This window comes from Lipotes vexillifer, unplaced genomic scaffold, assembly GCF_000442215.2.
Source record: "Lipotes vexillifer unplaced genomic scaffold, Lipotes_vexillifer_v1.1 scaffold944, whole genome shotgun sequence".
Classification (NCBI taxonomy): domain Eukaryota; kingdom Metazoa; phylum Chordata; class Mammalia; order Artiodactyla; family Lipotidae; genus Lipotes; species Lipotes vexillifer.
Window position 1 is genome coordinate 878,242 of NW_006785040.1, and position 14,033 is coordinate 892,274.

The window sequence follows — 14,033 nt, forward strand, 5'->3', positions numbered from 1 at the left end:
AAGACCACTAATTCATGGAACCTACAAAATCATGAAGGCAGAATCACTCTAAAGCACAGGTTGCAATCTGCTGGCCTAGAAGACACACACTCTCTTTGAATTATGTTGTCTTTTTTTAATCAACTTGGTTGCCAATATTTTAAAAATATAATTATATATAAGTACCGGAGTTACAGCTTCTTCCAAAAAACATAAAAATATCAAAAGATCTAGAACAGTGGACCCACATTTTGCTGTAGCTAAATCAGCTAAAGGTGAACAGCACCTGGCCAAACAGGAACAAAATTCCTGTGTCTCTAAGAAGAGTAACTGACGAGGAAGTGGCAGCCACAGAGCCTAGCTGGAGCAAGCCCCATCAGCAGCTGCAAGCCCGCCCAAGGCCCACACCGCCCTGACTTCCATTGTTCTGCAGTCTTAGTTGTCCAACTCCTTTATCTGACTCTATGAACTACCAAAATATCTATCCTTCCAAAAGAATCTTAATGAACTGCCTCATCATGCTTATCTTTTGTATACAAATGAAGCATCAAAATCCAATAATAAGAATTTCAGAAAGTGAGAACAGAGGAATTGAAAGGAGAAAAACAGTACCATAAGAAAATTTCCCAGAACTGAAGGATGCATATTTCCAGACTAAGGTATCCACCAAATGCAGCACAAGAAACAGAAAAAGACCTATGCTAATGAATGTTATAACAATAAGGAGGAACTGTTAAAACCTTCCAGGCAGAGAAAAAAGGTCACATACAAATGATAGGGAATCAGAATGTCATCAGACTTCTCAAGAGCAGAACTGGAAGCCAGAAAACAACACAGCAGTACCACCAAAAATCTAAGGAAAATGAATCTAAGTCAAACCTAGAGTTCGAGACCCTACCAAATTATCAATCAAGTATGAAAATAAAGTAAGAGTTTATTCAGACATGCATGGATCTCAAAAATTTACCTACCTTCAACACACCCACTCTTAGGAAACTGAAGCCTTTAACTCCATATTTGTTCATTTGAAAATATAAACATAAAGGATAATTTTCCCAGAAAAATTTATCAAAATTGACCCATGGATTTAAAAAAGCTAAATAGACCAATAATATCAGATCAAATGGCTTTGCAGACAACAGCTCTTCTGACATTTAATAAAGAGATTTTTACAATGTCCAGAAAATCTCACAACTCATTCTAGGAAGTCAGCCTATCTTACAAAAAACAGGATAGCACCATGTGCACACACAAATACAAAACTATAAGCCTATCTCTCTTATGATCACAGATAAACCCTAAAATGAAAAGCAACAAAACACTGAAAAGGACTTACAGAACCAGAAGGTTCTGAACACAAGATTGCATGATTGATTCAGCATTGGAAATCTATCAATACATCACAGTAAGATATTAAAGAAGGGGCCTCATGATCACCTCAATGATGCAGAAAAGGCTTTGATAAAATTAAAACCCCAACTCAAAAAATAAACTTTCTGAGCTAAACAAACAGTAACTACCAGAAAACTACAGCAAACACCATACTCACTGGTAAAACATTAAAAGAACGCTCATTAAACTCATGACAGGATGACAAGACAAAGATGCCTGTCATCACCCCTACTACCCAACATTATATTGGAGGACTTGACAAGGAATGGTTCTAGAACAAGAAGTACAAGAAAAAGAAATGAGACATAAATACTGAAATAGAAGAGACTGCAGATATGACAGTGTGACTAGAAAATCTAAAGCACCAAACTCTTAAAACAAGATTCCAATAAGCCAGTTATACACAATAACCAAAAAAAAAAAAAGTTTTTCTATAGTAGATCAGCAACCAATTTCAGAATATAACAGGATGAAAAACTCTACCACCCACAACAACAACAAATACGAAATATCTAGGAATAAAACTAACAAGAAATGTATGAAAACTATATAAAGAAAATTTTACTAAGGTAAGTTCCATAGAAGACAGAGATCCCTTCTCCTATGGAACTTACCTTAAGTAAAATTTTCCTCGTATCTGCAATCTCTTCTATTCCAATATTTATGTATCCCAACCTCTTAGATCAGTGCCCAGCACAGAGCAGGTACTCAGAAATGTGGTAGATAACTGACGGGCAAAAAAGAGCTTGACAGCAAGACATTCTTGTTGCTGAATGAAAGAACGCATATTGTAAAAGTATCCATCATCCCAAAGTTATATTAATAAACTCAATGCAATCCCAGCAAGAATTTCAGCAGATTCTTTATAGAATGTGATGATTCTGAAGTTTATTTTTTTTTAAATGCAGAGCTCATCGAAATTTCTGAAAAACATGCTATAATATATATATATATATATACACACACCATGGAGCAGTAATTTTTTAAAACTATGAATGAGAATTTAATATGTTCTGAAGTTGGAAAAGATAGAGAATTCAATAAATCATATTAGAACTGTTAGAAGCCCCAAATTCGCACCACACCCAAAATAAAATTCCATATGCAATAAAAGCTAAACATAAAAAAGCACAGAAGCATAAGGTATTAAAAGCACAGAGGAACTCTTGGCATGGAGACACCATTACGAAAAAAATTTATGAAAGCAAATGACAAGAAATCTGAAAAAGAAAATATATATATGTGTAAATATATATAAATGAATCACTCTGCTGTACACTTGAAACTAACACAACTTTGTAAATCAACTACACTTCAATAAAAAAAAGCCGGGTGGGAGCGGTAGTTCCCTGGTGGCCTAGTGGTTAGGATTCCGGGCTTTCACTGGTGTGGCCCTGGGTTCAATCCCTGATCAGTTCAATCCCTAATCGGGGAACTAAGATCCCACGTGCTGAGAGGCAAGGCTGAAAAACAAAAAAAAACACACACACACAAAGAGTTTTTAATATATGTAGCCTACAACACTGTATTTCCACTTCTAGAGTTATCAATCCTCCAGAAATATTTGCTTAAGCACACCAAGATGTGTCTGTAGACGTTTAGTGCAGAATTTTCCACAGCAGTGGAAAAGGACATATAACTGAAATGCCCATCAATACAAAAATGGTTAATCAATAAATGGTGGATCCATGTAACTCTCACCTACTAACACAGGAGAGATCACCAAGACCTACTACTAAGTGAACAAAGCAAACTGGGGCGCACTATGTGATTCCATTCACACCATAAAAAGCCACACAGCTGTAAATGTGCAACTTACATATGCACAGAAAAGGGTGCAAAGGGATTCATAAAGAAAATACTTTATTCTTTAATCACTAATTTGTCAAATGTTTGTTGAACATACACTACATGCCGGGAACTTGGAATACACGGCAGGTAAAACAGGCAGCATTCCTGTCCTCAAGGGGCTTACAGGCTCCTGGGAAAGGGAGATTTTAAAAAAGTAAATAAATAACCAAATAAAATCACAGACTCAGATAAATGCTCTAAAGAAAGAAGGGTGCCACAGAATTTAGGTGAGGGAGGCATTTGAGACAGAAAAAAGAATGCTCAAGGAAGGCCTCCCAAGGAGCCTGAGACCTGGGGGATGAAGAGCCAGAGCGAGGGCAGGGGCAGTCCTCCTAGAGGGAAGCAGGCTGACCCAAGAGCTTGGGGAGGCTGGGGGACCAAGTCACGCAGAACTCACAAATCTTGGTAAGGAGTTTGGCTTTAGTCTAAAAGCAATGGGAAACCAGGTATCTGTGACAAAATGGAAGGAAAAACTCCAAATCATCAAGGACAAAACCTACTTAATCCTCTAAAATAGCCATTCTCAAAAACTTTCTGGACTCAAATTTATTGAAGACACCAAAAAGCTTTTGTTTATGTGAATTACATATTTTCGAAATTAAAAATGAGAAACTCAAAAAGCTATGCAAGCACACATTCCATTGGCCACCTGTACAACGATGCCTTCACGTGTCACGCAGGTTTTGGAAAACTCCACTATGCTCCAGCGAAAGAGCGCAACATGCAAGTGACACTAGTACTATTAACGGAAACACTTCTGACCCAGGAGTTCCCAGACTACACTTTGAAAATGATACAGAACCATGATTTTGAACCCCAGAAAGTAACCAAGTAAGGAAGGTAAACCAAGTCTTTTCAAAATTTAACTAGAAAGCCTCAGAAAAAAAATCACGTGACAGAAAAATGGCATACACCAAATCATACTGCCAGAAGTGACATTTCTTGCATTTAGTCTCTGTGGGTTTTTCCATTGCGCCATATGAGCGCTTCAATACTTAGACCTAAAAACTATTACAATGTACTCGTAAATAAGCATTCCTAAAGAACACGCAGTAGGAGGGTTTGACCTTTCAATAATGAGAACAAACTAAGCCCAAACACTGCTGTTGTTCATACTTTACCCGTTAAGGGTCTCCTTTATCAAAGTTTTCGAACTATCGTAAAAGTCACTTTCAAGTGTTTTTCTCAACGTTAAAAAAAAACCTCAATCAACAAAATGTGATTTCAACCAGAAAGTGATTTGACCTGAAATCTGTTTCGAGTTAGGTCCCCTATCGAACTCATCTACGCTCGGAAAACAAGAGAAACTACCCAGAGGAACTGCATCAGTACCTGACCCTTTTCGGCCCCGTTTCCATCTCTTAAGATGCTGATCACGAAGCCCTAATGGGTCCGTATCAGACCACTAAGGAGTTCATGGAAAATGAGACCAGCCCGGGGAGGTTATTTTTTCAGACTCCTTGCTCTCCGAAACTCCGCACAAACACATCCCCTCACGTAGGTGAGTCTTAGCCGGGTCTAGTGCGGGGCTGCCAACCACCCGGAGCCCGACAGGACAACACCCCCTGGGCCGCGACCCTCCCCGAAAGGGCCCGGGGGCGGGCGCTGTCACCCCCGCCCCGCGCAGGCCGCCCGCCGCCTCAGGTGAGCCTGAGGCCTCACCGCCGTGAACGCAGGGACACGAGGGCACAAAGACGGCCAGGAGCGGCCCGCTGCCCCCCGCCGCCGCCTCCCTCGCGGGGCCGCTCACTTACCTCCAGCGCCGGTTCCTCCGCCCGCTCCCAGGGCGGCCGCCATAGTGCTCGCTGGGCCCGGCCTTCAGCCTCGCCCCACCAAGCCAGCTGTGGGGGGCCGCCGGGCCAGCCGGGGCCTGGAGACGCACGGCGGGGGACGAGACACGGGGGGCGGCGGGCCGGGCCTGGGGGCAGATGGCTGCGCGGCCGGCGGGTTGCTGGTCCTCCGGCCTCCTTCTCCTCAGGAAGAAAACAACAAACTATCGCAACATGGCGGCCGGCTCGGCCCGCCGCCGCGGTGCACGCCGGGATGATGGCGGCCGGGAGGCGCCGGCGCGGGCCCTCCCCTCCTGGCCGCGGCGGCTCCGAGCCACCCTCCGGGGGACGCAGGCCGAGCGCGGAAGTCAAACACGCGAGCGACCGCCTTCCTCGGCTCCGGATAGCCTACTGTTTAACGCGGGGGCGGTTACCGGCTGTAGTTCGGCCCCGGTCTCTGTCGCAAGGCGCTTTGCAGCAGTTGGCGCCGAGCTTTACGGCCGGCGGAAGTCTCGTTGGAAGTGGGAGGGCGCGGACTAGCGCTCCGCAATGGGACCTGAGCCTGGTGTCTGTGTTGAGACTGTGCGGCGCGGGGTGGGGGCGGAGTAACCGAGCGGTGGACCGACGCGGGGAGCGAGCGCGCCTGGGGCGGGCCGGGAGGTACCGGGCATGCGCACTGCGGACTGCGGGCAGAGGCGGGTGTGCTGAGCCGGTACGGCCGTGAGACAGACGGCGCGGAACGAGTGCGCGGGAATTTGCGTTTGAGCAGCGACAAAGGTGGAGAGCAAGATGCTAATGAGTGACAGAAAGGGGACCAGTGATGCGGAGAAGAGTGAGGGCTACTCAGGATAAGGCGTCCGAAGACGACTTATGACTTGTTCGCCTTTGGCGGGGAGGGGGGTTGAATGTAATTAGGCCTTTACGTACCCACAAGCTACAGACGTTGGTTCCAAAACAACGAGTTGTGGGGATTATGGGGAGAGAAAAGGGTCGTTTTAGGTAGAAAGAGAAGGCTGAGCAAAGGCGCAGAGGTGTCCAATGACTTCATATGATTCCAGATCTGCAAGCAGTACACGTGGGCGCTGGCGTATTAGTACAAAAGAATAATTTCTGGTGGAAGAGCCTAGAAAACTCCACCTAAACTGATGATAGTAAACATTTTCAGTAATGGGATAAATCAAAATTGTGTGCCACCTGAAAAGATGCAATAGGAAGAAACAGCATCACTTATGTGCTAATCCTGTCACAGATACCTAACTGAACCTAATCCTGAAGAAGTAAGGACAAAAAAAGTGAGGGACATACTACAAAACAATTGTCCTTTAGTCTTCAAAAGTGTTAAAGTTATGAAAGTCAAGGAAAGACTGAGGAACTGTTTCAGACTGAAGGAAAAAAAAGACATGACAGCTGAATGCAATGCATGATTCTGAACTGGATCATTTCACTAATGAATATTATTGGAACAAGTTGCAAAAATTGATGAAGTCTGAAGATAAGATGGGAGTTATATAGCAAAATTAACTTCCTTATTTTGATGATTGTAGGTGATATACAGGAAGAAAGTCTTTGTAGAAAATACTAAGTGTTACGGAATCCAAGTTCATACTGCTCACTGCAGGACAGACCAATAAATGGAGAGATGAGGTGTTGAGACAAGGAATAGCGAATTTATTCAGAAAGCCAGCTGACCAAGAAGATGATGGACTAGTGTCCCAAAGAGCCATCTTACCTGAGTTAGAATTCAGGCTTCTTTTATATTAAAGGGGTGGGGTGTGGTTGATTACTGCAACCTTCTTGGGCCAGAATCCTTTTTTCTTGCAGCTGTCCACGGAGGTCTGGTTACAATGTCCTTATAAACGTCCAACAAGACAAATGTTATTCTCTCTTCTGCAACTTTTTATCTCTTTTTCATTCTACATGGATGGAAAAGTGTTATACCTTTAAAGGTCAGAGCCCTGAGAATGGGCTACCCTATATAGTTCAGGCTATAGGCAACATTCTTAAAGTGTAGCAAAAGCAGTAGAATACAAAGGTTAAAGTAAAAGAAACAGATCCAATATGGAGTCATATTTGTTCTTCCCTCTTACAAAGGTACTTGGGGGTGCTGGGGCTTCAAGTCAGGAACTTATTCTCAAATGGATCGCAATAAAAGGGTTTTTACTCTATATTAAATTTTTCTATAAAATTAAATATTGTTTTCTACTGCGTCACAACAAAAAAGAACCAAAGAGAACATTGTTTAAAAATACCACTGTTTAATTGTGGTGATAGCATCACTGGTATATACCCATATCCAAACACATCAAATTGTGTACATTGAATATGTGCAGTTTTTTGTACATCAATTATGCCTCAATAAAACTTAAAAAATTCATTGTTGAGGTAAAATGCAAAAGAAAAGTTAAACAGATAAGAGATAGTTGAGAGAATTTTAGAATTACGGGCAGGTAGGAAAAGATTTCCCAGAATATGCCACAAAAGTGGGGGAGCAGAGGGACAATATGACCGAGAGGTTTCAAAACTGGGAGGCTGGAATGGGAATGTCAAATTGGAGTTCCAAAAAGTAGAGAAAAAAGAGGATGGAAAAGAGGCAATGTTTGAAAAGATGATTCCTGAGAACTTTTAAGAACTGGTGAAAGATATAAACCCACAAATACAGGAGGCATAACAAATATCAAGCAAGAAAAATAAGTTCACACCTATACATATGTGGTGAAACTGAACCGCATCCACAAAGGAGATCTTAAAACAACCATAAAGAAACTGCTGCCTCTCATCATGATGAAGATGCTGGGACAGACTGCCCTTATATCATAACTTGAAAAGTAGACAAATTTGAGAAAACAAAACTGCTTTCCAACGTTGGGCCACAGGCAGTACAGGCCTGTGGTCACTGAGAGAAAGGAAACCAATGAAGCGGGTCTCAACGATCATCCAGCTTTCTACCTGGAAACACTTTCTGGACCATGAGGCAGGAGGGGAAACACACGTGAAACGCAGTTGTCTTAAAGACTTCAGGAGACAGACCAGAATTTAGAGGGCCTAACATGGGGCATTGTGGGGAAGTGGTAGTGGAAATGATGGAGCTATGCTGAAGAAGAGCTCCAGAAATCCACACAGGGACACCTTGAATGTGCTGCTGCAGGGCAGAATCCCATGACGATAAACAGAGGACCAGAACAACCAGAAAGCTAAGTGGAACCATTCCCGGAGCTCACACAGAGCCTGGGAGATGTTTGAACTTCAACCACCCAGAGTGAATGATCCTGGCTGACCACCCAGGACATTCAGGAGAGACCCAAGAAGGGCCAATGCATTAGGACTAGGACAAACCAGTGCTAGAATCTCCTAACAAAGCTTTAAAACAACTCTCGAAATAGTTTATGCTAATCAGCAAGTAATTTAATGGCCTACCAGAACAAACTTCATTTTTCTTTAAAGAAAAACAAACCCAGCACTCAATAAAGTAAAATTCACATAGTCTAGCATTTAATAAAAAACAAACAAACAAACAAACAAAAAAACTACTAGTGAAGGGAAGAAGCAGGAATATATGACAAATACCAGAGAAAAATTAATCAATAGAAACAGAGGTGACCGAATTAGCAGGCCAGGGAGTTCTAACAATTACAAATGTGCTCAGGGATTTAAGGGAAAATGGGCCCATAATGAGGAAGGAAATAGAAGATATCAGTGGAGCTTCTAGAGCTGAAAAATGCAATATTTGAAATTAAATATTCAGTGGATAGGAATAAAAGCAGATTAGAAATTTCCAGTTTCATCTGAGAGACATAGAGAGCTGGAAAGAGCGTCACTCCCAAGCTCACAACAAGAAAAAAATGACAACCACCTTCAATTTTCTTGAGCCTTTAATCAGAGAATAAAAAGATTTCAGAGCAACCAACTGGAAATCAAGAGAAAGACAGACATCTGCAAAGAAAAGCAGGACCTGAGCCTTTGCTTACCTGGGGCAGATGAGGCCAGATGCCATAGAAGCTGGAACTAAGATTCAGCTAAAAATGTTCAGTGACATCTAAAGGCCACGTGTGGGCTAGCATGAGAGCATAAAGCCCCTTAGGGCTTCAGAGGCAGCGAGACCTGCACCGTCTTGCAAGCTTCTTCATGAACCCCACCAGGCACTGACTGGGAAGATGGGCAGAGTCCCGAGCACACCCCTCCTCATCTTCCCTCTGAAAGTAAGCTGTAGGGCTTCCCTGGTGGTGCAGTGGTTGAGAGTCCGCCTGCCGATGCAGGGGACACGGGTTCGTGCCCCAGTCCGGGAAGATCCCACATGCCGCGGAGCGGCTGGGCCCGTGAGCCATGGCCACTGAGCCTGCGCGTCCGGAGCCTGCGTGTCCAGAGCCTGTGCTCCGCAACGGGAGAGGCCACAACGGTGAGAGGCCCGCATACTGCAACAATAAAATAAAATAAAATTTAAAAAAATAAAAATAAGCTGTAATCTTCAGAGGGAAAAGCAACAAAAACGGTGGCCTTGGGACAATGGGGAACCCATTTCTACTCTGAGAAGGGGACAGCTCACAGGGGAGCCCGGGCGACAGGTGGAAGCAGGGATACTGGAGTCCACACCCTGAGACCCGGGACAGGACGCTGTGCCGGCCCAAAGAGGCTGACAGAGAACATCGGATTTCCCCTCTCGCACCTCCTGCCACCAGCCCAACAGAAGTCAAATAAAACTAACAGTGGAATACAGTTGGGAGAGCTGCAAAGACTGATTCTCCAGGGAGTACAGTGCAAAGAGAAGACCCCAACCCAGGGGACAAACAGACACATCTCTGCAACCCAGCCCTCATTCCAGCACGAGGCATCACTGGAGGACTTGGGAGCTTTGGGTGCAAAGAAGGTAGCTATGGCTACAACAAATACCTGCTGTATGATCCTTTCGAGGGATACATTACTGTTACTTACAAAGAAAGAAACTTCATAATCATATATCCTATATTTTACTTCTCAGTTATTACTTTCAACCTAGTTAATTTTCTTTTTATGGTGTTTTTTTTCTTCGCCTATTTTTTTCTTTTGTTATTAAGAACATTTTCTTCATAAAGATGTTAAAAGGATATCACCCTAATGTATATTGATAAGACTAAAATATCCCATATGAATTGAGTGATTTTCAGTTAAAGATGTCAAATAATGCATTTAGTAATGGCAACTGGAGTATGAAGAGATGTTAAATACACACCTGAACAAGCAACTGTGCAGTAGTATGCAAATCCAAGCTCCTGAGTTTCACTGTTTGCTTGAATTTCAGTTGCATTTAAGTATAGGCCTAAATGGTAACTGGTAATTGATTACAGAGCAGCGGTAAGCCTGATTCTCAATTCTAGCATAAGGTCCTCACCAAAAAGTATCCCACTTCTTAAGTATAAGTCTGCTAATGAAACTACACTCGCACCAGGATGGTTTCTGAAACACGATTTCATCCTTTCTGCTAATGGTGACTTGTGTGACACACACACATCGTTGGTGTTTGCTGTCGTGTTTCAGAAGCATGTTTAAAGTGTTACTCTGGACAGTGCTCATGGGAGTCACAGATGGCAGTGGCTGGTCCCCCAACCTTGTTACCGTCTTCCTTCACTGTTTTAACAGAGAATAAGACCAAGCTCACAAGATTTCCTCACTACCTCAGCGGTCCACCCAGGAGAGATTCCAGTCTGATCCTTCCCCATGTTGTGGAGAGCTGTGTGAAATCACTGCATAATGTGAATAACAAAACTGAGAGTTGTGTGAAAACAAAAAGAAAAATAGTGCTCCTGAAAGTGGGAATGTTAACTTTCTAAATTAATTCTTCTAGCTGCTTACGAATATAGCTCATCTTTCACCACTTGTCCATATGCTACACATTTTGCTTCCAATGTGAGTTCAGGCTCCCATCTTTTTCTTGCTAACGTTGTTTTATCTTTCCAAGTCCAAATGATTTGTCTTGTCCGAATACTCGTCATTCTTCCGTTCCCTCCCCCATTATACCAACTGATAACTAGTTGCTTGGGTGCGCCCTCCTCACCTTCGGGGTTACCTTCCAGAGGGCAAAGGACCCAAGTTTCTGGCTTATTCGTTTCCCATTAACATTAGCTACCCACTCAGCCACCACGTGCGCAGGTGTGCCAGGCTGGGGCTGGGCAGTGGAGGCGCCAAAATGACCAAGATCCTGTCCTGCCCCAGGATGTCCCCATCTGGCATGAGCCAACAGCTCTGTGTGGTTGACGCGAGGACAGCCCGGTCCCGGAGTGAAGCTGCAAGACCAAATCATTAAAACACATTCTTACTGAAGGAAATTAGAGAGCCCCACGTTCCATAGCTGGCACTGTCATTCTAATACCCATAAATTTAGTTCCTTGAGTACTGACTGTAGATTGGAAAAAGAAATATGGTTATTGATTATTGCAACTAAAAATTAAAACTGCTGTTTATCATTTTGACTAGTGAGAAATCTCATGAAGCCACACCTCCATGGGAGCCCTGAGCATTTTGGGGTGCCTTTTATGGTGTCTAACCTGACGGCAGCCACTTACATGTCTGCACCTTCATTTCCTCATTTATGCATAAAAGGCACTTAGTGCCGTACCATGAGCACAGAAAGTGCGCTATGATGTTCCTGCAGCTTCTGTATAGTAGAACTGAAGTCACTCTCCCCCTCCTACCACCTTCGAGACTGTCCGCAGGGGTGGGTATGTAACCCAAGCCGGACCCCTCGGGACACTGCACACAGCGGCTGTTGGGGTGGGGGATAGCATTTCACGCAATGAGGTTGGGACAGTGTGGCCTGAAAGATGTCAGTGGCCATGGCCTTCCCACGGCAGGAGCCCCGGGCTCAGAAGAGGGGAAGGAAGAGGCAGGAATGACAGAGTCCAAAAATAATTTCTCGTGACTTCAAAGTCAGGCTAACATATTGTATTACGCAAAGGCTGGAATCTTCACCAGCAGAAAATGAAGCGAATGTGGATCGCTGCTTTCTGAGCTGTAGATAAATATTTACCAGCTGTATGAAACCCAAACAATCCTGTCCAAGTGGCGTACACCAAATGTTTGTTCAATTTTTCATTTACCACCTTCCATTTATAAACTCCTACACTAAGTGCTGGGAGAGAAAACAGCGGTTTAAGCTACATCTGGTCAGAAGGAGTTTTTAATGTGGCTAAAGAGACCAGGGAAAAATCAATGTGAAGCAACAGCAGGCAATTGGAGGAGTAGCTGGAAGAAAGAGAGGCGTTCAGGGAATAGCAGCCTGGGTGGATCTAGGGGAGCAGGGTCCGGATTTATGGGGTAATCCATATCCGAGAGCGTATGCTAAGCCATTGTTACTTTTCGGGTCCTCAGTATTGAATTAGATACCTAAGCACTTAAAAGATCTTCTTTTTAAAAAAGATCACTTACAGATAGGATATCTTGTTTGAACTGAAAAACACTTATGAAAAGATTTTGCTGCTGGAACGTGTTAGTGTTAACATTTAGACAATTATAGGACTGATTATGAAGATAATCTAAGTGCAAGCATTGGAAAAGCCACTAATCTCTCATTGACCAGGACTTCACTGGTGGTGCAGCGGTTAAGAATCCACCTGCCAATGCAAGGGACACAGTTTCGATACCTGGTCCGGGAAGATCCCACATGCCGCGGAGCAGCTAAGCCCGTGCGCCACAACTACTGAGCCTGCGCGCCTAGAGCCCGTGCTCCGCAACAAGAGAAGCCACCGCAGTGAGAAGCCCGCTCACCATAACGAAGGGTAGCCCCCGCTCTCCACAACTAGAGAAAGCCCACGCACAGCAACGAAGACCCAATGCAGCCACAAACAAAAACCAAAAAACTCTCATTGACCTACATTGGAACTTAGGGAAAAATAATAGCAATGCTTTGATAAATGTTTGCCTCATAGAATTATATCGATTCAGTGGGTAAATAAGGATTTTTTAAAAAAGAATTTAAAAAAAACATAACATAAAACAAAAACAGGCAGAGACTGGTAAATTGGAGCTCATTAAAATTTGAAACTGCTCCGTTGTTTAAAAATGTCGCTTAAGTGTGAAAAGACACACCATAAACTAGGAAAAAATATTTGCAACATGTATGACTAACAAAGTATTAGTACCCAGAGTACACACATATACACACTAATTGGTATCAATAATAAAAACAAGTAGCCCAATAGAAAAATAGGCCAAGGATATAAACACACAGATGACAGATGAGGACTCTCAAATGGCTAATGACAATACGAGAAGCAGGGAAGCCCCACTCTGTGTAACGGAGTATAAAAATTGTAACAAATTCACACCCATCAGATTGGTAGAAATTTAAAAGCTGGACAATACCAAGTGCTGGTGAGGCTGCGGGTGCCGACAGAAGCATAAAGTAGAAAAACCATTCTGCAGAGTGACTGGTAATATCTAGTAAAGTTATTAATTAGTGAAGAACAGAGCATGCTCTCCTATCCAGCAATCTCCCTGCTGGTACACACCCTAAAGAAATGCTCACACGTGTGCATTAAGAACCAGAACATGCTTGCAGCATTGTTGATTATAGCAAAACCAAACAAAGCTCCCAAACGAATAAAAACACAAAACAAACACAGTATCCAAACGCACATTTTGAAAAAGAATAGAAAAATAGATTGTGATATACTCACGAAGTGAAAGTGGTGAGCCAGAGCTAGGCATGCCAAAATGGAAAGACCTCAGATCAGAGTGTTGAACAAAAAATGAATAAAGTTGAAAATACGTATCCAGAGAAAACTTTCATATAAAGCCAAGGTATAAAGATGTGCCCATGCATGATAAATATTCCTGGTAGGGCACAGGGGGAAGGGCTGCACAGTCACAAGGTCCATGTATTTTATGCTAGGTGTGTCTCAAAGTTCAGTCTCTACAATGTATTGTATGTCTGAAAGATTACATCATGATAAATCAGGCTTTTGTTCAATATCTGTATGGTAGTAGAATCCTCTGAATTCTGTGACTTCTTTCCTATCACAATATTTTATTTTCCACTGAACACTTTTATTTGTAAGCATTTGTCATTATAAA

At 43.1% G+C, this 14,033-nt stretch overlaps 1 protein-coding gene across 1 annotated transcript in view; it reads right to left on the reverse strand.

Moving 5' to 3' along the window:
* The window catches only part of RBM33 (RNA binding motif protein 33), a 113,418-nt gene extending 108,399 nt beyond the window's left edge, over nt 1–5,019 (reverse strand). The window contains exon 1 of the mRNA XM_007457182.1: nt 4,977–5,019. Coding sequence (XP_007457244.1) covers nt 4,977–5,019 — 43 coding nt within the window. The remainder of the gene's footprint in view (nt 1–4,976) is intronic.
* Nucleotides 5,020–14,033: the final 9,014 nt, after the last annotated feature.